This window comes from Pan paniscus, chromosome 6, assembly GCF_029289425.2.
Source record: "Pan paniscus chromosome 6, NHGRI_mPanPan1-v2.0_pri, whole genome shotgun sequence".
NCBI lineage: Eukaryota > Metazoa > Chordata > Mammalia > Primates > Hominidae > Pan > Pan paniscus.
This window is the reverse complement of record NC_073255.2, coordinates 91647661-91670836: the sequence shown is the minus strand read 5'-3', so window position 1 is coordinate 91670836 and position 23176 is coordinate 91647661. Positions and strand designations below refer to the sequence as shown.

At 44.5% G+C, this 23176-nt stretch overlaps 1 protein-coding gene and 1 long non-coding RNA gene across 3 annotated transcripts in view; both read left to right on the top strand.

Moving 5' to 3' along the window:
• The first annotated feature begins 4687 nt into the window (after positions 1-4687).
• Positions 4688-15746, top strand: LOC129398159 (uncharacterized). The gene is made up of 3 exons (XR_008955801.1): positions 4688-4963; positions 6529-6690; positions 15629-15746. It is a non-coding gene; the product is annotated as an uncharacterized LOC129398159 (long non-coding RNA).
• Positions 15747-15933: 187 nt separating this feature from the next.
• POM121 (POM121 transmembrane nucleoporin) overlaps positions 15934-23176 on the top strand; it is a 56774-nt gene continuing 49531 nt past the window's right edge. The window contains exon 1 of one of the 2 annotated variants that reach the window (XM_063605903.1): positions 15934-16113. In XM_063605903.1, coding sequence (XP_063461973.1) covers positions 16021-16113 — 93 coding nt within the window. In that variant the 5' untranslated portion in view covers positions 15934-16020. The remainder of the gene's footprint in view (positions 16114-23176) is intronic. The other variant, XM_034952064.3, reaches the window with a different exon arrangement.

Genomic DNA, 23176 nt, shown 5'->3' with positions numbered 1-23176 from the left:
ATCCCATTGCTGTGGAAGTCCCATTGTTAGGAAGCTCTGCTTTTCTGGAGTTCAAATTCGCATTCATGATGCTTTAAACCGTCAGAGCTGGGTGGGTCCTCCTACAACAAAATAGTTTGCTCTCTCTCTCCTAGTTAACAGGCTTTCAAATATTAGAAGATCAATGTTCTGACCCCATTAAAATTTCTCTTTTGTGGAATGAAAAGCTCTGATTTAACCCATCTTCAAGCCTGGTTTGCATATTCCTCTCTCTTCCGGCCACCTTGTCTAGACACACTACACTGAGGCTGTGCCCATCGTAAATGATGTTGATACGTTGTCAAAAAATTGGCAAACCAGGCGCGGTGGCTCATGCCTGTAATCCTACCACTTTAAGAAGCAGAGGCAGACAGATCACCAGAGGTCAGAAGTTCGAGACCAGCCTGTCCAACATGTTTAAATCCGTCTCTACTAAAAATACAGAAAAAATGAGCTGGGCGTGGGGGTGCACATCTGTAATCCCAGCTACTTGGGAGGCTGAGGCAGGAGAATTGCTTGAACCTGGAAGGCAGAGGTTGCAGTGAGCCGAGATTGCACCACTGTACTCCAGCCTGGGTGACAGAGTGAGACAGCATCGCAAAAAAAAAAAAAAAAAAAAAAGGCTAAACAGCCCAGATTTGGTCTGATATGTTCAGAAAAAAGCAAAACAGTCACCTCTCACCTTTTCTTTTCCCGCAGTGATGCAGTTGAATACAACAATGGCTGTAGGTATGCTGCAGAAATATCATTCAAGTGAAACAGAAGGGTTTCCTGGCCAGACACAGTGGTCACTCCTGCAATCTCAACACTTTGGTTGGCTAAGGTGGGAGGATTTCTTGCGGCCAGGGGTTCAAGGCTGCAGTGAGCTGTGATCCACCACTGCATTCCAGGCTGGGCATCAGAGTGAGGCCTCTCTCTAAAAAAAAAACCCTTCACTCCCCAAAAAAAGGGATTTGCAAATACCAGCCTTTCAGCATGAGGATCACATGGAGGAACGTTAAGATACAGATGCTGGGACCCAGCCCTATTGATTGTAATTCAAAAACTGAGGTGGGGCCTGATTTAGCTCCCTCATTGGAATCCATTCAGATTTGAAACTCTCTGGGTTGGACAGTGCAAGAGAGATCCTAAAGAAAGCAAAATCACTATGGACTGAAATGAGCAGACAAGGTTTTCTGAGCATGGTGAAATATAATCTGGGCCTCACTTGGGAGGGCTGTGGCCAGGCCTTGAGTGCTTGGCTCAGTGGGACCTTCTGAAACAGCCTCGAAGCCACACCCCCTCTTCATTTTTTAGTGGATGACCCCCTCCAGTGGCTTTGGTGCTGATGAGAATCAGTCGACCTGCAGCGGAAGTTCAGTCCAAGTCTCAGGCCAGCAGCCTCCCCACACCTGTCCAAGGTCTGGTCATGCTGCCATCTCTGCGGTTCTCTGTGGAGTCGTGGTTTCTGTACCTTGAAGAGAACTTCCCCTTGTGGGACCCAGAAACCCAGTGAACCCTCAGGAAAAAAGGGAATGAAATTACCGAAGACAACTCTCTGGCAGGGAGAGGGAAAAGAGGCTCTTTGTTTTTGTTTTTTATTTTTCATTTTTTTATTTTTTGAGACAGAGCTTCACTCTTGTTGCCCAGACTGGATTGTAATGGCTCAATCTCAGCTCACTGCAACCTCTGCCTCCCATGTTCAAGCACTTCTCGTGCCTCAGCCTCCAGAGTAGCTGGGACAATAGGCACACACCACCACACCCAGCTAATTTTTGTATTTGTGGTAGAGATGGGGTTTCACCATGTTGCCCAGGCTGGTCTCGAACTCCTGCCTCAAGCAATCCACCTGCCTTGGCCTCCCAAAGTGCTGGGACTACAGATGTGAGCCACCATGCCCAGCCCTCACTGTATGGATTTTCTAAAAAAAAAACAAGATTACATTTGTCTTACTTGCCAAAAGGGAAATTAACCTTATCTCCTCTCCTTTTTAAAGAGTATTTCCTTGATAAACCTTGTAATATAAATAACTTCTTTTGTGCCTTTGATATGTATCTAAATCTTTTAAAAAGGTAAATGAACTTCTTGCCAACATTACAACCCAGGAATTTTTTTTTTTTTTTTTGGAGACAGAATCTCGCTCTGTCACCCAGGCTGGAGTGCAGGGGTACAATCTTGGCTCACTGCAACCTCCACTTCCCGGATTCAAGCAATTCGCCTGTCTCAACCTCCTGAGTAGCTGAGACTACAGGCACCTGCCACCACACCTGGCTAATTTTTGTATTTTTAGTAGAGACAGGGTTTCACCTTGTTGGTCTGGCTGGTCTTGAACTCCTGACCTCAAGTGATCCACCAGCCTCGGCCTCCCAAAGTGCTGAGATTATGGGCGTGAGCCACTGTGCCTGGTCACAAACCAGGAATTTTTTTCTTAAGAGCCTAAGACTCTTGTCTTTGAGATGTAAACCTCGAGGAAGGTAGTGTCCCTATCTTCCTGTTGCCTAGGGAGTTTAGCCCAGGCACCTTGAGCTGTTACTACCTGCTTGTCAAGGAGATGTGAGAAGTTTTATTTTTTCATTGGATACAGGTAATTAACTAGCATGGATGGCCACGTTGATTTCCAGGTGAATTTAGGATGAATGTTTAAGAATGCATAGCAGGCCGGGGCGGTGGCTCACACCTGTAATCCCAGCACTCTGGGGGACTCCGAGATGGGCGGATCACTTGAAGCCACACAGAAATTGAAAGAAGGAGTTTGAGTCCAGCCTGGCCAGTATGGCGAAACTCTGTCTCTACTAAAATACAAATATTAGCTGGGCATGATGGCACATGTCTGTAATTCCAGCTACTCGGGAGGCTTAGGCATGAGAATAACTTGAACCCAGGAGGTGGAGGTTACAGTGAGCCAAGAAGATCACACCACTACACTCCAGCCTGGATGACAGAATGAGACCCTGTCTCAAAAAAAAAACCACAAGAAACAAACAAAAAAAACTGCATAGCAAGTCCTTTTGCATGAGGATGAGTTACTATTTATCTTGAGAGCGTGTATGCAATGGATTGTATCTGCCAGGCTATATAAAAAGGATGCTTTGGCCGGGCGCCATAGCTCACACCTATAATCCCAGCACTTTGGGAGGCCTAGGCGGGCGAATTACGAGGTCAGGATTTCGAGACCATCCTAGCTAACATGACGAAACCCCATCTCTACTAAAAGTACAAAAAATTAGCCAGGTGTGGTGGCACGTGCCTATAGTCCCAGTTACTTGGGAGGCTGAGGCAGGAGAATCGCTTAAACCGGGGAGGCAGAGGTTGCAGTGAGCCGAGATCGCACCACTGCACTCCAGCCTGGGCGACAGAGCAAGATTTTGTCTCAGAAAAAAAAAAAAAAAAAAAAAGGAGGGTTTATTTCTCTTTGCATCTCATTAATGGATCACCTGTGATGGGCATCACAGTCTGGTTTGTTTAATGCTTATTCAATAAACAATAAAATTGTTTTCTTTATTCTCTGAATTTGTGGAGAGAATATTCTGGGTTAACAGAATAATCTATTTATCTATTTATAAATAATCTATTTATTTATTTATTTATTTTGAGATGGAGTCTTCTTCTGTTTCCCAGGCTGGAGTGCAGTGACCTGATCTCGGCTCACTGCAATCTCCACCTCCCAGGTTCAAGTGATTCTCCTGCCTTAGCCTCCCGAGTAGCTGGGATTACAGGCACGCGCTACCACACCCAGCTAATTTTTGTATTTTTAGTAGAGACAGGGTTTCATCATGTTGGCCAGGATGATCTCTATCTCTTGACCTCGCGATCTGCCCGCCTCGGCCTCCCAAAGTGCTGGGATTACAGGCGTGATCCACCATGCCCGGCTACAAATTCTATTTTCTTTTTCTTCCCTGGAAAGCATCGCTGGGCATTTATCCTGTCCTAGTATTTGAGTGAAACTTCTCAGCATTTCAGAGCAGTGACCATGATACACCCTTTCCTTTCCTTCTCCTTATGGGAAACTCGGTTCTGACCCAGAGGACTTGGGCTCCAGGACCCAGTAACGCAGCCCTGGACTTGACCCTAAAAGGGAGTAAAGACAAAGGTGAAGTTCAGTCCGGGGTTCAGGGCTGCCAAAGCCCATAGTCTGGAGCTCCTTAACCTTTAAGCGGGGTAGAGACATTTAAAACGGCCCCTAAACTTGGAGTGCGCGTAAAGCTCGTAGGCTGGAGCTTCTTAACCTTTAGGCAGGGTAGAAACATTTAAGACGGCCCCTAAACATGGGGGGCGCGTAGCCTCATGGGAAATAGAATCCATTACTTGTCCCGGGACCAGCGGTGGGTGTCCTGGGAGGCGGACTTCCGGTGCACTCCTGCGCGTGTGCACCTCTCCCTGCGTGCGTGTTCGCGCGTGCGTGCTCGTACATGCGCGCCACCTCCGCACTGCCCTCACTTCCTGCGCGTCTTCAGGTCATCGCTTGCTCTCGTTCCCAGGCTTTGGCCTCTAGTGGACGAGAATCACCGAGTCTGCGGGGCTGGACGCTGACCGCCCGAGCCAGCACCTAGGCGGGCGGGAGCTGTGCGGCCCAGGGTTCGCGCGGGCCGGGTAGAAGCTCGAGCCGGGACCCCCGAGCGTGAACCCCGGAGCCGGCGGCGCTCGGGCCAGAGGGGCTGGGCGGGAGGTGGCGGAGGTGGCGGTGGAGGCGAGGGGGTGGCGGGACCTGGGCCTGGCCCGTGTGTGTGTCCTCGGCGGCCTGGCCCCGGCCGTCGCTGTACGGTGAGCCCCAGGGAGGCGGATCTGGGCCCCGAGAAGGACACCCGCCTGGATTTGCCCCGTAGGCCCGGCCCGGGCCCTTCGGGAGCAGAACAGCCTTGGTGAGGTGGACAGGAGGGGACCTCGCGAGCAGACGCGCGCGCCAGCGACAGCAGCCCGCCCCGGCCTCTCGGGAGCCGTGGGGCAGAGGCTGCGGAGCCCCAGGAGGGTAAGTCTTGGGTTTTCGGGCCGGAGCGAGAAAGGCCTGGGTGAAGTCACCGTGTGTTGGGGACCTTAGAGTGTGGGGCAGAGGGAGGGTCCCGATTGCTTGCCGGAGAGACGTGTGTTGGGTTTGAGGGCAGGGTCGGGCTGCACCGAACTAGGCGCTGCATGGGAAGATCTGGGAGGACGAGGCTTACGGGGGCGTGGAGGGTGTCACCAGCCTCAGCTGCGGACGTCGTCTCCACTCCCCCTAACCCCTAACAGTCCTTCCTCCTCCTCTCCGTGCTCCAGATTTCGACCGCCTCTAAACGTCCGTCAGCACTTCTATTCTCTCACTTAAGTGTCTGCTGATTCCCCCCTTAGATCTGCCCTAGGAGAATCTTAGTAATGCAGGAACAGTCTGCAGGGATTCTCTCCTGCTGCCTCAGTTGCTAGGGGAAGAGACTGGGCCTTAGCCGGTGGGTGACTTGACCAGGTCACCGGCTTTGTGGGTAGAGCTGCTCATAGTAGAACTCAGGAGTCTTATCTCCCAGGCCAGTGTTCTATCTCTCATATCCTAGTTTTCTTAATAGAAGATTATTAGGTGCAGCAATAACCAAGTTCAGTTAGATAATTTAGAAACAAAACCATATTTTATACACATTCATTTCATTTCATTTCTGAGAGCTCACATACTCAATTCCTATGGCTTATTTTATTTTAAGCAGTTTAAAGAGACAATAAGAAAATGTGGGCGGGATGCAGTGGCTCACACCTGTAATCCCAGCACTTTGCGGGGCTAGGGCAAGAGTATCCCTTGAGACCAGGAGTTAGAGACCAGCCTAGACAACATAGGGAGACCCTGACTACAAAAAATACAAAAGTCGCCAGGCATGCTGGGATGCATCTGTGGTCCCAGCTACTCAGGAGGCTGAAGTGGGAGGATGGATGGAGCCCAGGAGGTCGAGGCTGCAGAGAGCCGTGAATGCACCACCGCACTCCAGCCTGGGTGGCAGATTGAGACCTTGTCTCAACCAACAAACCACAAAAAACATGAGCCGTATAATGGGAATTTTTTTTCTTTTTGCACCTTGTATTTGATGATGATGGCAGACTATTTGTAAAAGGAGTCGTGTTACCCATGAGAGTCTAACTCATCTAATTACTACCTGATAATCTTAGAGTTACAGGCCCATGCTTCCCCTATCAATCTTTTTTTTTTTTTTTTTTTTGAGACAGTGTCTCTCACCCAGTCTGGAGTGCAACAGCGTGGTCTCGGCTCACTGCAACTTCCACCTCCCAGGTTCAAAGGGTTCTCGTGCCTCAGCCTCCTGAGTAGCTGGGACTACAGGCATGTGACACTATGCCTGGCTAATTTTTTTGTTATTTTTAAGTAGAGACGGGGTTTTGCCATGTCGGCCCAGGCAGGTGGATCACTTGAGGCCAGAATTTAAGACCAGCCTGGCCAACATGGCGAAACCCTGTATCACTCTTTTAGACCCTTCTGAGTGTTTGCAGGTTGAGTGTTCACAGGGTGTTAGCCTATTGAGCTTTCTTTTGTGGTTCTTATGCAGGTGATTTCTGCCTTTGCAGGCCGGAGCCCTCATGACTTCAGTGACCTGCTTCTGCTCCTCTAGGTCTATCAGCCACAGTCTCTGCAAGTTTTCAAGAGCAGCAGAAAATGAACACATTGCAGATGAGTTTTCCTACTTGTGTATATGTTCCTCAACTTTATTTTATGATGCATTTTAAGAGGTTTGTAAAGATTCATACTTTTTTTTTTTTTTTTTTTCGAGATGGAGTCTTGCTCTGTTGCCCAGGCTGCAGTGCAGTGGCATGATCTCGCTTCACTGCAACCTCCACCTCCTGGGTTCAAGTGATTCTCCTGCCTCAGCCTCCCGAGTAGCTGGGATTACAGGCGTGCGCCACCATGCCCAGCTACTTTTTTGTATTTTTAGAAGAGATGGGGTTTCACTATGTTGGCCAGGCTGTTCTCAAACTCCTGACCTCAGGTGATCCTCCCGCCTCAGCCTCCCAAAGTGCTGGGATTACAGGCATGAGCTGCCGAGCCCAGCCAGGATTCATACTTTAAAATGGGAACGTGGAAATAGACATTATCCTGTAAAATGTAGTTAGTGTGGCAGATCAGCACCAAAAATGATTTGTGAAGCTTGTATGTATGGGTAGTATATTTTAAGGCTGTTGAAATTGAGCTGCACCCAGGACTGATATTCTTGGCAGTCATCACAAAAGGAAAATGCCATCTGTATTAGTCCATTCTCACACTGCTATAGAGAAATAACCAAGACTGGGTAATTTATAAAGAAAAGAGGTTTAATTGGCTCACGTCTGCAGGCTCTATCATAGGAAGCGTGGCTGAGGAGGCCTCAGGAAACTTACAGTCAGGTGGAAGGTGAAGGGAAAGCGGGTGCATCTTCCATCACCAGAGCAGGAGGAAGAGGGAACATTGGGGATTACAGTTGAACGTGAGATTTGGGCGGCGACACACACCGAAACCATATCACCATGCATGACATCGTTTGCATTGATTATAAGGAGAAACCAGTTTTGTTACTTGTGGTTTTAAAAGATTTTCTAGGACTTGGAAAAATTTCTTCATTCAAGTTGATACAATTGTGGATAGCTTTCCTAATAACAACCATTAAATTACTGTAACTTATGGCTTATTCTTGGTGCTTATGTAAGCAGAGGGCCTGCTGCCCAAGGAGAACTTGGTGCATATAATTTTTCCAGGGACGGAAATACCGTGATCCAAGTAAACAATTCTGTTTTTACTGTTGAGTCCTAGATCATGGGGGGAATGAATGACGTGATCATCCGTCAAATATTTGTTCGTCTTTTTGTTCGGGTTGCACAGCAAACAATACAAACAGTTACTCTCTTGTGAAGATTTCCTCATTTCTGTTTCTCATTTCAGTTCTCAGTGTTTTCGTTTTGTCCTTTTCACTTTGCTAAGTCAGTCAGTAAAGATGACCAGTGATTTAATTGCAGTCAAATCCAGCGGGCATTTCCTAGCCCCTTCCTCACAGGACCCTTTGTCTGCCTTTGACATCCGTTACTTTCAAACTGATAGTTGCTCCATGGAGTCTCTCTTTTCTTGGCTTTTAAAAAGATTCATCTGTAAGTATTTGTTTGTCTTTAAATGGTGAAGTCTGTTTTGTTTTGTTTCTTTTTTTCTTTTTTTGAGATAGGGTCATGCTCTGTCACCCAGGCTGGAGTGTAGAGACGTGAACACAACTCACTGCAACCTCAATCTCCCGGGCTCACACGATCCTCTTGCCTCAGCCTCCCGCGTAGCTGGGACTACAGGTGCACGCTGCCACACCTCGCTAATTTTTTTTGTATTTTAGTAGAGACTGGCTTTCACCGTGTCATGCATGTTGAACTCCTGAGCTCAGGCAGTCTGCCTGCCTCGGCCTCCCAAAGTGCTAGGATTACAGGCGTGAGCCACGGCTCCTGGCCTAGAGATGTATTCTCACTGTATTGCTCAGGCTGGTCTCAAACTCCTGGCCTCAAGCAGTCCTTTCACTTTAGCCTCCCAAAGTGGTAGGATTACAGGTGTAAGCCACCACACCTGGCCAGTAAGTAATCTTTTTAAAAGGGGCTAGGAATAACCCATAATACTCTCTTCCTTAATACACGTGGCAGTTGGGTTAAATCTTTTAATAGTTCCCATAGTATGTCTCCTGCGTGCTCATTGTTTTGAAGAAACTGGGTTGGTTATCCTCAGTTTGGATTGTGTTACCCTTGTTTCACCTTTAGCACATTTTTAAAAAATATCTTGTATGCCTTGGTAAAATTGGTAGTTTGATCTGGAAGTCTAATCAGGTTTATGTTCAGTTCTTTTCACACAACTATACCATACGTGGCATTTGTCTACTTCTGGAGGCACGTGTTACCTTCTTTGTTTTTGTGAAGTTAAGAACTATTGACTGTTGATGATTGCTGTGATTTACTATTGCTGTCATTTGCCTTCATTAGGAGAGGCAAAATGGTGATCTGCTAATTCTACCATTTCTTCTTTATTTACTAGCCAAAATACCTTTCTTTTCTTTTTTTGGAGACAGAGTCTCACTCTGTCGCCCAGGCTGGCACGTTTATGGCTCACTGCAGCCTCAAACTCCTGTGCTCAAGTGATCCTCCAACTTCAGCCTCCCAAGTAGCTGGGAGTATAGTCATATGCCACAATGCCCAGCGGATTTTTTAAATTTTTAGTAGAGACAGGTTTCTCTATGTTGCCCAGGCTGGTCTTGAACTGGGCTCAGGTGATCCTCTTCTTTGACCTCCCAGTGTTGGGATTATAGGCATGAGCCACCACGGCTGGCCTAGAATACTTTTCTAAAGATAAATTTCTATTCTCTATTTGTTTATGTAATTCATGCAGGAAAGACAGTTTCTAAAATATTGAGTAGGCTTTTAAGCAGGAGGGTATTTTGTTTTGTTACCATCATGAGCTCATGGGTTTAAACAGATAGTAAATATTTCAGTACATAGAAGTTGTGATTCTTTTTGAAAATTAAGTGGTTCCATCTTTGGCCAGACGGAATCCCTTTAAGTTGGTTTCTGAGTCCTTTTGAAATATATTTGATATATATGATAGCAAATATATACATATAATATATATTTGATAGCAAATGTATACATATATTTGATAGCATTATTTTCTATTTAGCATTTTATTTTGAAATCATTTCAGATTTTCAGAAAAATTGCAAGGATTTTACAAAGAAATCCCAGATACTTCCTTTTGTTCAGATACTTCATTCTTAACATTTTCCCACATTAATCATTTATATGCCTATATACATATGTGTATATATATATTTATATATATATATTTTCTGAACTATTTGAGAGTGGGTATAATATGTCATGCCTCTTTACCCTATAAAGTTTTAGATTATAGCTCATAAAATCAAGAACATTCTATTAAATATCCATAGCACAGTAATTGAATTCAGGAAATTTATCGTTGATTTAATACTTTTATCTAAACTATAGTTCATTTTCCAGTTTTGCCAATTTCCCAATAATTTCCTTTATAGCAATTTTTAATTTTTGGTAGAAGGTTCAGTCTAGGACTGTTAATTGCCTTTAGTTTTCATGCTTTTTAAGTCTGTTTAATATGGATTTGTTCCTCAGTGCCATTAAAATATTTGAAGAATACAGGCCAGTGATTTTATAGAAGTCTTTAAATTTAGGCTTCCCTGATCTTTCTTCATGATTAGATTTAGATTGTGAATTTTTGTCTGGAATGCTACATGGAACCTCTTAAATTTATGGCTCAGAATAGGATCTGTCTTGGGAAAATTCTGCGCATGCTTGAGAAGATGGCTTGTTCTGCTCTGGTTGGGTGGAGTGTTTGATAAATGTTAATGAGATCAAGTGGGTTGGTTCTGTTGTTCAGGTGTACTATATCCTTGTTGATTGTGTGCCCACTTGTATCAATTGTGGGGGAGAGGGGATTGAAATCTGCTGCAGTTGTGGTTCTGTTTCTCTTTGCAATTTTACCACTTTTTGCTTTATGTGTTATATTAGATACATAAATGTTCAAGGTTATTACGTCCTGTTGATTAATTAACCACTTTGTAAAATGGCCTTCCTTATCCCTGCTAATATTCCAGGCTGTGAAATGTACTTTGTTATTTATGTAGCATTCTTTTGAGTAATGCATGCATGGTATATCTTATTCCATCCTTTTACTTTTAACCTATTTGCATCTTTATATCTAAAGTATTATTTCTTATAGGAAGCAAAATTTGGATCTTGCTTGTTTTCATCAGTCTATTTCTGTCTCATAATTGGGGATGTATAGACCGTTTACATGTAATGTGATTATTGATGAAACAAGTTAGGTTATAGTCCATTGTCTTTGCTTTCTTTTAGTCTCATCTTCGTTTCTTTTTAAAATGTCTCTGTTTGTCTTCCTTCCTTTTGATTAGTTGAGAATTTTTTATGATTCTACTTTATATCTTTTGTTGGGTTTTTAGCTATCACACTGTTTTGTTATTTTAGTGAGTTAGAATTTGTAGTATGCAACTTTAATTATCATAGTTTATTCTTAAGTAATATCCATTTTTCTTAGAGTAAGAGAAGCTTACAATAGGATACTTCCATTTCTCTCCTCTTGGTCTTTACACCGTTGTTCATTTTATTTTTACAGGTGGTATCAGTGCCACACACTATCTATTACGTTGTTAATTAAACAGTTATTATTTATTTATTTATTTATTTTGAGACAGAGTCTCACTCTGTCCCCCAGGCTGGAGTGCAGGGGTGCTATCTTGGCCCACTGCAACCTCTGCCTCCCGGGTTCAAGTGATTCTCCTGCCTCAGCCTCCTGGGTAGCTGGGATTACAGACACCCACCATCACGCCCGGCTAATATTTGTATTTTTAGTAGAGACGAGGTTTTGCCATGTTGGTCAGGCTGGTCTCGAACTCCTGACCTCAGGTCACCCATCTGCCTCAGCCTCCCAAAGTGCTGGGATTACAAGTGTGAGCCACCACACCTGGCCCAGGTATCTTTTAAAGAGATATAAGTAATGAGAGAAAATACACAGTTACCATTTCTGGTACTCTTCATTCCTTTGTGTAAATCTAAATTTTTATTTGCTGTCATTTTACTTCTGCCTGAAGGACTTTCTTTAACATTTCTTCTAGTTGATGATTATTATATGTCTGCAAATGTCTTCATTGTGTCTTTGCTTTTAAAGGTGTTTTTGCTGGATTTTTCTCCACAGTGCTTTAAATATGTTTCTCTGTTGTCTTCCTGCTTACATTTTTTTCTAAGAGAAATCTGATCTCATACTCATGTTTGTTCCCCTATATATAACATATCTTTTTTTCTTCACCCCTTACTGTTTTAAACTTTTTGTCACTAGTTTTGGACAGTTTGATTGCAATATGTCATGGTATCATTTTTTTCATGTTTCTGTTTTGGGGATCATTGAACTTCTTGGATCTTGGGTTTATGGTGTCATCACTTGGGGAACATTTTTATCATTATCTCTTCAAGTACCCACCACCTCCCCTCCATTGATTCTTGTTGCCTGTATATTAGGCCACTTGAAATTTTCCCACAACACACTGTTGCTCTTTATTTGCTTTTAATTCTTTTTTCTCTGTTTCATTTTATGTAACTTCTGTTGCTGTCTTTATATTCTCTAATCTCTTTTTTCCACGATGCTGTTCATCTTTTCCAGTATAATTTTCATCTCAGATATTGTACTATCTGTAGAAGGTTAGCGTGGGTCTTTTTTACATCTTGCCTGTCTTGATTTTTTTGAACATTTGGAATAGAACGATGAACTCTCTCAGTGCTCTGTGCCGGTTGTGAACTCTGTGTCAATTCTGGGCCAGTTGTGATGGACTGATTCTTTTCTTCCTTATGGGTTGTAATTTCCTGCCCATTTTCCCATCTCACAACTCTTTCTCCTCACATCTGCCTCTGTTCTTCTTCCCTGCTCCATGGCCTGGAAATGCTCAAGGCAGAAGTTGATTGGTTCACCTTGTTTATTTCCCATCACTCATAGATAACTCTACTGCCTGATAATCAGTGCCTTGAAAACCATTGCTTCAGCCCAGGCGTGGTGGCTCATACCTGTAATCACAGCAACAACAACAACAAGGCTAAGGTGGGCGGATCACGAGGTCAGGAGTTCAAGACCAGCCTGGCCAACATGGTGAAACCCCATCTCTACTAAAAATATAAAAATTAGCCGGGTGTGTTGGTGCACGCCTGTAATCCCAGCTATTTAGGAGGCTGAGGCAGAAGAATTGCTAGAACCCAGGAGACAGAGGTTGCAGTGAGCCGAGATTGTGCCATTGCACTCCAGCCTGGAAGACAAGAGCAAGACTTCATCTCAAAAAACAAAAAACAAAAAAAAAATCATTGCTTCATATATGTTCTCCGTTTTATTTTTCTTTCTGTTTTTGATTTTGTTGTTCTTTGGTGTGTGCTGTTTCAGGTTGGAGGGTATATCCAGTACCTGTTAATTTGTCACACCTGAGGGCAGAAGTCCTCATGTCTCTCTATATATGTTTTTTCTAATATATATATTTTTTTCTTTGTAGAGATAGGGTCTTGCTATGTTGCCAAGGCTGGTCTCAAGCTCCTGGCCTCAAGCAATCCTTCTGCCTCAGCTTTCCAGAGTGCTGGGATTATAGGCATGAGCCACCACACCTGGCCTGGATCCAGTTTTATCCATGTCCAAATGTTTTTTTTCCCTGAGCTGTTTTTGGTTTTCTTCCACCTCATATGAACTGTAGTGTCAGCTTATCTAGTTCCAGGAAAAAGCTTTTTGGTATTTTTATTGGGATTGCATATTTATAAAGTAATTTAGGGAAACTGATATCTCTGTATTATTAAGTTGACCTTAATAATACAACTAATGTTGTTGTTGTTGTTGTTGTTGTTGTTTTTGGATTTTTAGTAGATATGGAGTTTCACCATGTTGACCAGGCTGGTCTTGAACTCCTGACCTCAGGTGATCTGCCCGTCTCGGCCTTCCAAAGTGTTGGGATTACAGGCGTGAGCCACTGTGCCCAAGCACTTTTACTTTTTCTTAGTTATATTCCTCTAATTGTTTTCTCTTCTCTAATTGTAGATAATGAGCATTTTATTAATACCTTGTTCTTGATCTTAGTGGGAAGATACGTAGTTTTTCCCTGTTAAGTAAAATCCTGACTTTCGGACCGAGAAGACTGAGGCATAAGAGTGTATGTGTGTGTGTGTGTGTGTGTGTGTGTGTATACACGCAAACTGTATATATGTGCTTGTGTGTAATTGAAATACATACGTCACATATCATACGTACTATTGCATATTAGGGTGTAATATTTATATTTGTGTATATAATAATATTGATGTTAATGAAGTATCCATCAGTTTCTATTTTCTTTAGTTTGTTTTTTTAAATCAGCTTTTTCTGTCAAGCTTTTTCAAGTATCTTCATGGATACAAGATTTTTCTTTTTTGCTGTGTTATAGTGGCTTATCATATTAATAGATTTCCGAATATTAAACTAGTCTATATTATTGGAATAAGTCCTATTTGTCTCTTGTATATTATGTTTTTAATCTGGTACTGGATTTTGTTTGGTTATGTTTCATTTTGGGTATTTGTATTGATGTAAGTGGTATTGACATGTAATTTTATGTTATTTATTGGCTGATCAGTGTTCTAACCCCTACCACCTCCTTGCCTTCTGGACTAACTTAAACCAGAAAGTTATTACTCTCTCTCGGTGATTTTATCAGCTCCTGTGGCCTGCCTGTGGATAAGCTTGGATGTTCTGCTTTAGTTTCTCAGCCCACCAGCCTAGCGGCTCTGCCTCTGCTATCTCTTGGGATCTACATGGTCCTAGCTGTATCACTGGGTTTGAACCCCTTGTTGATATGTTCTTTATAAATAATAGGATAATGCAATGTGCTTACTGGGCACTTCCTTTTTCTAAACTACAAGTTTGGGCGGGGCATGCTGGCTCAAGCCTCTAATCCCAACACTTTGGGAGGCCAAGGCAGGTGGATTGCTGGAGCCCAGGAGCTTTGCATTTTTCTTTTTTTTTTGAGACAAGGTCTTGCTCTCTTGCCTAGGCTGGAGTGCAGTGTTGCATTCACAGCTCACTGTAGCCTTGACCTCCCAGGCTCAAGCCATCCTCCTGCCTTAGCCTCCCAAGTAGCTGGAAGTACAGGCATGTGCCATGATGCCCAGCCAATTTTTAAAAAAAATTTTATTTTTAGCAGAGATGAAGTTCTTACTATGTTGCCCAAGCTGGTCTCGAACTCCTGAGCTCAAACGATCTTCCCTTCTCGGCATCCCAAAGTGCTAGGATTATAGGCATGAGCCACCATGCCCAGCCCCAACCTCTTAAAAATTGAAGCTGCTTCATGTTTGCCATTGGTACTTTTTACACCTCATCATGTTCTTCCTCCCCTTCATCCCATAGAATACACAATTCATCTTTAAGGATTTCAAGTTAACTGAGTCTGTGAAGCCTAATCTGATGGCATAAAGTTAAAATAATTTGATCCTCTTTTGTTAAATCATTCTGCACCTTGTCTGCATTACTCTAATAACAGCTTTGGGCATTCATTCATTTAACGAATATTTATTGCTGTGAGATTGAGATGTTTGAGATAAAATCAGTCATGCAGATAGCCAGAGGCCACTGGCTATGAGAATAAAAGAGCCAAAAGAACAAGGAGCTGAAACCAGGTGAGAGCCCCAGAGCAGTGAGTTAGGAAGAAGACGACCAGGAACTGAGTGGTGGGCACTCCAACATGAAGAGGTCCCGGAGAAGGGGAGGGCCTGGCAGCGAAGAAGACTAAAAGAAGTGACAAGGAGTAAAATGCTTGTGTTTGTTTACATGTTTATCTCCTTATTAGGTTGTCTGCTTTCTAAGAGCAGGCATGGTGTTTCACTCATCTCATATCCCCAAAACGCAGTTGAGTTGCAAAATAGGAGCTCAGTTGTGTTTTGGGTTTTTATTTTTGTATATATATAAAGGACCCCAAAGGATATGTGTTTCCAATATGATTTCCCTTCCATAATCTGTAACATAAAATAAGGTATACAATGTTCATGGTTAACTTCACCGGTGAGCTTTGTAAAATGTTATCCCCCTATCCCTTTTCCATATCTCCCAATTCTGATCATGTTGCCATTACAGGGGCCAGTGTCATTCAAAGATGTGGCTGTGGATTTCACCCAGGAGGAGTGGCGGCAACTGGACCCTGATGAGAAGATAACATACGGGGATGTGATGTTGGAGAACTACAGCCATCTAGTTTCCATGGGTGAGGATAGCTTGCTTTCTGAATGCTCTCAGTTGAATGGGGTTTTATGCTCGAGTTTGAAGAAATAAGCGACGACACCATTTAATTCCTTGTGGGCACTAGCTGCAGTGTTTATATTATTCTTCATTCTAAGGTTCTAACTTTGATTAGGTAAAAAATGGAGCATTTCTATTTTGCAGCTTATGAGGTGGCAACATCTTGTACTTCGGAGATTCTGAAGCCGAGCAACTTGCCCAAGTCCTTCTTCTTTTCCCATTAACAAGATATGATATCACCAAGCCAAATGTCATCATTAAGTTGGAGCAGGGAGAGGAGCCGTGGATCACGGGAGGTGAATTTCCATGTCAGCATAGTCCAGGTAAGTTAGTAGAGTATCAAATGTTAAAAAATGCTCATCCCAGACCTTTGGGAGTGACTAAGGAGTTGTTTATATGTATTTGGTACCCTCAGTAACACCTCCCAACCCCCAAATATCACTTTCTTTCCCGCACACATACATGAACTCTTTTGTTTATTTTATATTTGATTTACATTGGTAGGGATTTTTTCATTCTAACCTATACTGGGGACCCATTCACTTCCTCTTCCTCCAGCATTATTGGTCACTTATTTACTCCCTCGCCATTACAGAATTGTTGTGGGCTGTTTGTTTGTTTTTTGGAGACGTAGTCTTGTTCTGTCACCCAGGCTGGTGTGCACTGGTATGATCTCAGTTCACTGCAACCATCGCCTCCCAGGTTCAAGCAATTCTCCTTCCTCAGCCTCCTGAGTAGCTGGGATTTCAGGCACATGCCACCAAGCCTGGCTAATTTTTGTATTTTTAGTAGAGACAGGGTTTCACCATGTTGGCCATGCTGTTCTTGAACTCCTGGCCTCAAGTGATCCGCCCACCTCAGCCTCCCCAGGTGCTGAGATTACAGTCCTGAGCCACTGCTCCCGGCCTTACAGAATTGTTTCGTTTTGGGGCATTCAGAAGTCTGACATAAAAATTAACTTGAGACTTTATGTTCATTCTTTTTATCTTCCATTTTCTTTCCTTCCTTGCTTTAAAAATACCTTGGACTTATTTTCTGCCCTCGATTTTATTTATTTCTTTAGACATTCAGATACCAAAACCTCGTCCTCCACCTGTGCTTGTGAATTGAGTCACAGCTTGTGGTGTACCTTATTTCCCCAAGTCCATGCTCAGTTGATGTGATGATATAGTGCTCCCTCAGCTTTCCCCTCTTTCCCCAGTGATCATTTATGACCTGTCTGTGTGTTCATTTCCCCTTCCCCATAACTGGAATCATGCTCTGTCCATAGTAGACATTCAGGAAGTGTGAATTTCATAAGTGAATGTCGGTTCCTTTTCTTGCCTTTTCAGGAGTGTCCTCCTAGAACCCATTTTCCACTTTTTTGGTTTTCTTTGTATCCCGTAAAAGAGTTTATCTAATCTCAACTTCTAAGACCTTTTTTCCTGTGTATTTTTGCAGCTTGCCTCCAAATTGATATGTCTGACAGTTTTAACCTAGTTGAATATTTTACTTGACAATATAGCAGTACCAGTGAGATAGTTCACTTCCTTCTTTCTCAGAATGTCTGATGATAAACTGTGCACATTCCAAAATCATGAATTCTGTCTACCTTCCTCACCTCCCACTATTTGATTGTGCTAGTCTTCTCTCCATGGTTTGTGTTCTTTGTCTTCTGTGAAATGCCTTGCAGATCGTCAGCACATTCTGTTTCTTTTGACATTAGTGTTCAGTATTCTCCCATACCTGGATTACAGTGGATCCATCTTCCATTCAAATGATCATTGTCCTTTTCCTTCATCTGCATTTTACTTGCCCAGATAATACATATTTTCCCTTCCTTTCTTCCTCTCTTCCCTCTCTTCCTTCCTCTCTCCCTCCCTCCCTTCCTTCCTTGCTTCCATTTTGAGATGGTGTCTCGCTCTTGTCGCCCAGGCTGGAGTGCAATGGCATGATCTCGGCTCACTGCAGCCTCCCCCTCCCAGGTTCAAGCGATTCTCCTGCCTCAGCCTCCCAAAGTAGCTGGGATTACAGGTGCACACCACCATGCCTGGCTAATTTTTATATTTTTAGTAGAGGCGGGGTTTCAGTCTGTTGGCCAGGAGTTCACTCTGTTGAACTCTTGGCCTTGTGATCTGCCCACCTCAGCTTCCCAAAGTGCTGGGATTACAGGCGTGAGCCACTGCACCTGGCCCCCTTCATTTAATTTTAAATTGTGGTTAAAAAAACAGGTAACATGGCCAGGCATGGTGGCTCATGCCTGTAATCCCAGCACTTTGGGAGGCTGAGGCGGGCGGATCACGAGGTCAGGAGATCGAGACCATCCTGGCAAACACGGTGAAACCCCGTCTCTGCTAAAAATACAAAAAAATTAGCCGGGCGTGGTGGTGGGCGCCTGCAGTCCCAGCTACTTGGGAGGCGGACCTTACAGTGAGCGGAGATTGCACCGCTGCACTCCAGCCTGGGCAACAGAGCCAGACTCCATCTCAAAAAACAAAAACATAACATACAATTTACCGTCTTAACCATTTTTAAGCGTACAGTAATGTTAACTGTATTTGCATTGTTGAGCAATAAACTTTAGCGTTGTGCGTTGTGTGTCGGTTTTGTCAAGCACGTGACAGCACGTAGTAGGTGTGGAGTGTGGCTCGTCAGCAAGTGCTCTGGCAGGTCGTGCTTTCGCCATCTTCATCCCTACTTACTGTGCTCCCGCTCCCTTGGGTCCCAGGATCCCACTCCTTCGATGAAACTCAGTCTTCCATCTCTGCCTGGTGCTCCTGCCCTGGTTTCTGCTCAACTCGGCGCCGTGTCTCTGTTCCCCAGAGTTCTGTTTCTGTTCTGTGCTGCCCCCTCCCCGTACCCCCGTTTTGTCTTTTTTAAGAGACAAGGTCTCGGTCGGGCTTGGTGGCTCACACCTGTAATCCCAGCACTTGGGGAGGCTGAGGCGGGCGGATCACCGGAGGTCAGGAGTTCCAGACCAACCTGACCAACAGAGTGAGACTACTAAAAATACAAAAATTACCTGGGCATGGTGACACACGCCTGTAGTCCCAGATACTTGGAGGCTGAGGCATGAGAATTGCTTGAACCCGGGAGGCGGCAGTTGTGGTGAGGAGAGAACGCACCACTGCACTCTGGTGCAGAGCCTGGGCGACAGAGCGAGACTCTGTCTTAAATAAATAAATAAATAAAGACTCTTTCTAGGCCAGGGATGGTGGCTCACGCCTGTAATCCCAGCACTTTGGGAGACCGAGGTGGGTGGATCACCTGAGGTCAGAAGTTCAAGACCAGCCTGGTCAACATGGTGAAACCCCGTCTCTACTAAATATACAAAAATTAGCTGGGCATGGTGGCAGGCGCCTGTAATCCCAGCTAGTCAGGAGGCTGAGGCAGGAGAATCGCTTGAACCTGGGAGGCGGAGGTTGCAGTGAGCTGAGATCGTGCCATTGCACTCCAGCCTGGGCAACAAGAGTGAAACTTCATTCAAAAAAAAAAAAAAAAAACTTTCTAGAGAGAGAGAGAGAGAGAGATCTCCATCCCTGTCGCCCAGGCTGGGAGTGCGGAGGTGCTATCATGGCTTACTGCAGCCTCCAACTCCTGGACTCAAGAGATCCTCCACCCCACCTTCCAAGTAGCTGGCAATACAGGTGCACACAGCTGACCATGCCTGGCTAATTTTAAAAGTTTTTGGTAAAAATGGGATGTCCCTATGTTGCCCAGGCTGGAGTGCTGTGGCGTGATCATAGCTCATGGCAGTTTTGAACTCCTGGGCTCGAGCAACCCTCCCACCTCAGCTTCCACATAGCTGGGACTACAGGCCTGCCCACCACGCCCAGCTAATTTTTAAAAATTTTCTATAGAAGTGGAGTCTTGCTGTGTTGCTCAGGCTGGTCTCCAACTCCAGACCTCAAGCCGTCCTCCCACCTCCACCTTCCAAAGTGTTGGGATGACAGGCATGAGCCACAGCACCCGGCCTGTCTGTTCTGGACACACTTGGAGCACTTCTTGCTCTTCCACACCATCTCAATGACCAGGGTTGTCCAGATGGCTCCTAAAGGCTCCCAACAGGGCATAACATGTGAGGACTGCATTTCATCTGTTTGTAGGACAGTTGTATGTACCTTTTTCATACCTCAGACCCTGTCTAAATCTGAAGTGGTGGTATTTGCTTCCTCTCCCAGCCTTTCACCTCCTGTGCGTTCACTAAATTCACCAGTCACTAAGGCATGAAACTGACAGATTTTACTCTGAACGTCCTTTTCCTTCTGGGAGGTGCCGGGTCCTAGACAGCTGTCTCCATTTTTCTGTTCTTTGCATTCTCACTGCTCTCCCCTGGCCCCTCCTTCTGTACTTTTAAGTATTAGCTTGCCTATTGCAGCAGTCTTCTCTTTGATATTCCTGATTGCCATCTTCTTCTGTCATTGTTCAGTCTACCCATTCTCTTGAGACTAATCTTCCTAAAGCATGGATCTAAATATATAATTTAGGCCGGGCGCAGTGGCTCACACCTGTAATCCCAGCACTGTGGGAGGTGGAGGCAGGTGGATTACCTGAGGTCAGGAGTTCGAGACCACCCTGGCCAACCCGTCTCTACTAAATATAGAAAAATTAGCCAGGCGTGGTGGTGCACGCCTGTAATCCCAGCTACTCCAGAGGTTGAGGCAGGAGAATCACTTGAACCCAGGAGGCAGAGGCTGCAGTGAGCTGAGATCGCGCCACTATACTCCAGCCTGGGTGACAGAGCAAGACTGTCTCAAAATGAATAAATCAATCAATCTATCATTTACCTGCTCAAAAACTTTCAGTGGCTCCCAACTGTGGTCGGTTTAGATGCTTAGCTCATTAGAATGCCATCCAAGCTCTAGATCTGTGGCTTTCAAGCTGGGCTTTGAGATGCATCATGAGTTCAAACGGGAGAGTAAGGGGAAGAAGCTGAATTGCGGATTTCTGGTTTTCTAGCCCATTGTCAATCTTTGGGTTTTATTCCTTTTTCAGATTGTGCTTCCATTTAAAAAAATGAGTTCCAGTTTAAAAATATATATATATGCTGGACTGGGCATGGTGGCTTATGCCTGTAATCCCAGCACTTTGGGTGGTCGAGGTGGGCAGATCACTTGAGCCCAGGAGTTCGAGGTCAGCCTGGGCAACATAGGGAGACCCCATTTCTACAAAAAAATTTAAAAATTAGCCAGAAGTGGTGGCATGCACTTGTAGTCCCAGCTATTCAGGAGGCTGAGGTGGGAGGATTGCTTGAGCCCAGGAGGTCAAGGCTGCAGTGGGCTGTGATAGTGCCACTGCACTCCAGCCTGGGTGACAGGGTGAGACCCTTTCTCAAAAAAAAGAAAAAAAGTTAAATTAGCTGGGCATGGTGGCACGCACCTGTAGTCCCAGCTACTTGGGAATGTTGAGGTAAAAGAGGATTGCTTGAGCTCAGAGTTCTCAGGTTGCAGTGAGCTATGATTGTACCACTGCACTCCAGCCTGGGCAAGAGTGATACCCTGATTCTGTAAAAAAAGAAAGAAAAGTGCTTGAAAACCATTGCAGTAAATGATCCATTCTAAACTATTTTTGGCCATGACTCCCACTGTTTACCCATCCCACGAAGTGTTTATTTCCTACTTCTATTAGAACATGTCACATTCATTCACAAAATATGTACTGATCATTAACTGTTTGCCTGCCACTGTTAAGCACTGGGAATAAGATAGTGAACTGAACACATTACCCTAATAATTTTACACTTTATTGCAGGAAAAGATGGACACTAAAATATATGTGTCAAGGCTGGGCGTGGTGGCTCATGCCTGTAACCCTAGCACTTTGGGAGGCCGAGGTCAGGAGTTCGAGACCAGCCTGGGTAACATGGCAAAACCCCATCTCTACTAAAAATACAAAAATTAGCCAGAAATCGCTTGAACCTGGGAGGCTAAGGTTGCAGTGAGCCGAGATCGTGCCACTGTACTCCAGCCTGGGCAACAGAGCAAGACTCTGTCTCAAAAAATAATAATAATATACAAAATAAAATATATGTGTCAAATGGTGACAATTACTGTGACGGGAAAAAAGTTCCTTGGGAGTGGAAGTGATTACTTTTTATAAGATGGTTGAGAAAGGCCTCACTGATAAGATACTTAGAGAGCTGAAAGAGGTGGAGAGAGAGCCATGCTTACCTCCAAAGGAACAGCATTCCAGAGAGGAATATGCATGGCATGTTTAGAACAGCAGAAAAAGCCAATGAGGCTGGAGTGAAGTTCAGCAAAGGCAAAGGTGGAGAGAGTTGAGATCCAAGAGGGAGCAGGGAGTCATGTCACGCCTTGGTGAGGATCATAAGGATTGTCTTTTACTCTGAATAAAATGGGAATCTTTGCAGGTTGAACAGAGGACTAATGAGATTCAGCTTAGTGTTTTTAAAAAGATCTCTCTGGCCTCTCTGTTGAGAACAGTTCATAGGAGAACTCTGGTCAAAACAGGGGTCCTGGTTATAAGGCAGCACTCCAGGCAAAACAAGCCAGAGGTATGGATGAGAGAGGCGGCTGCAGATAGAAGTGGTCATATGCAGGATGTATTTTGAAAGTAGACCTGGCCAGGTGTGGTGGCTCAGGCCTGTAATTCCAGCACTTTGGGAGGCCAAGGCAGGAGGATCACTTGAGCCCAGGAGTTCAAGGCTAGCCTGGGAAACATAGCAAGACCCTGTCTCTAAAAAAATAAAAAATTAGCTGGGTTTGGTGGTGCGTGCCTGTAGTCCCAGGGACTTGGGAGGCTGAGGTGAGAGAATCGCTTTAGCCTGGGAAGTCACGGCTGCAGTGAGCTGTGATCACGCCACTGCACTCCAGCCTGGGCAACAGAGCAAGACCCTGTCTAGGAAAGAAAAAAAAGAAAGTAGACCCAAAAGATTTGCAGATGCTTTGCATGCAGTGTGTAAGAGAAAGAGAGGAGTCAAGGATGACTCCAGGATTTTTGTTAGGTGAACTTTAAGAATGGAGTTGTCATTTATTGAGTTGGCAAAGACTGCGGGAGAAACCAGTTTGGTGGGAGAGTGCGAAATTGGGAATTTGGTCTTGCACGTGTTAGGTTTATTTTTTTCTTTAAAAACAATTTTTAATGTTTTAAAAATAAATAGACAGATGGGGTCTCACTAAGTTGCCCAGGCTGGTCTCAAACTCCTGGGCTCAAGCGATCCTCCCGTCTTGACCTCCCAAAGTGTTGGGATTATAGGCATGACCCACTGCACCTGGCTTTGCACATGTTTAGTTTGAGGTGTTAGTTAGATATCCAAATGGAAACATCAAGTAGGCAGTTGCATATGTTGGTTTTGAGTTTAGGGATGAGATTGAGATGAAGATAAAAATGCTGGAGTCAGTCAGGCGTGTTGGCTCACGCCTGTAATCCCAACACTTTGGGAGGCCA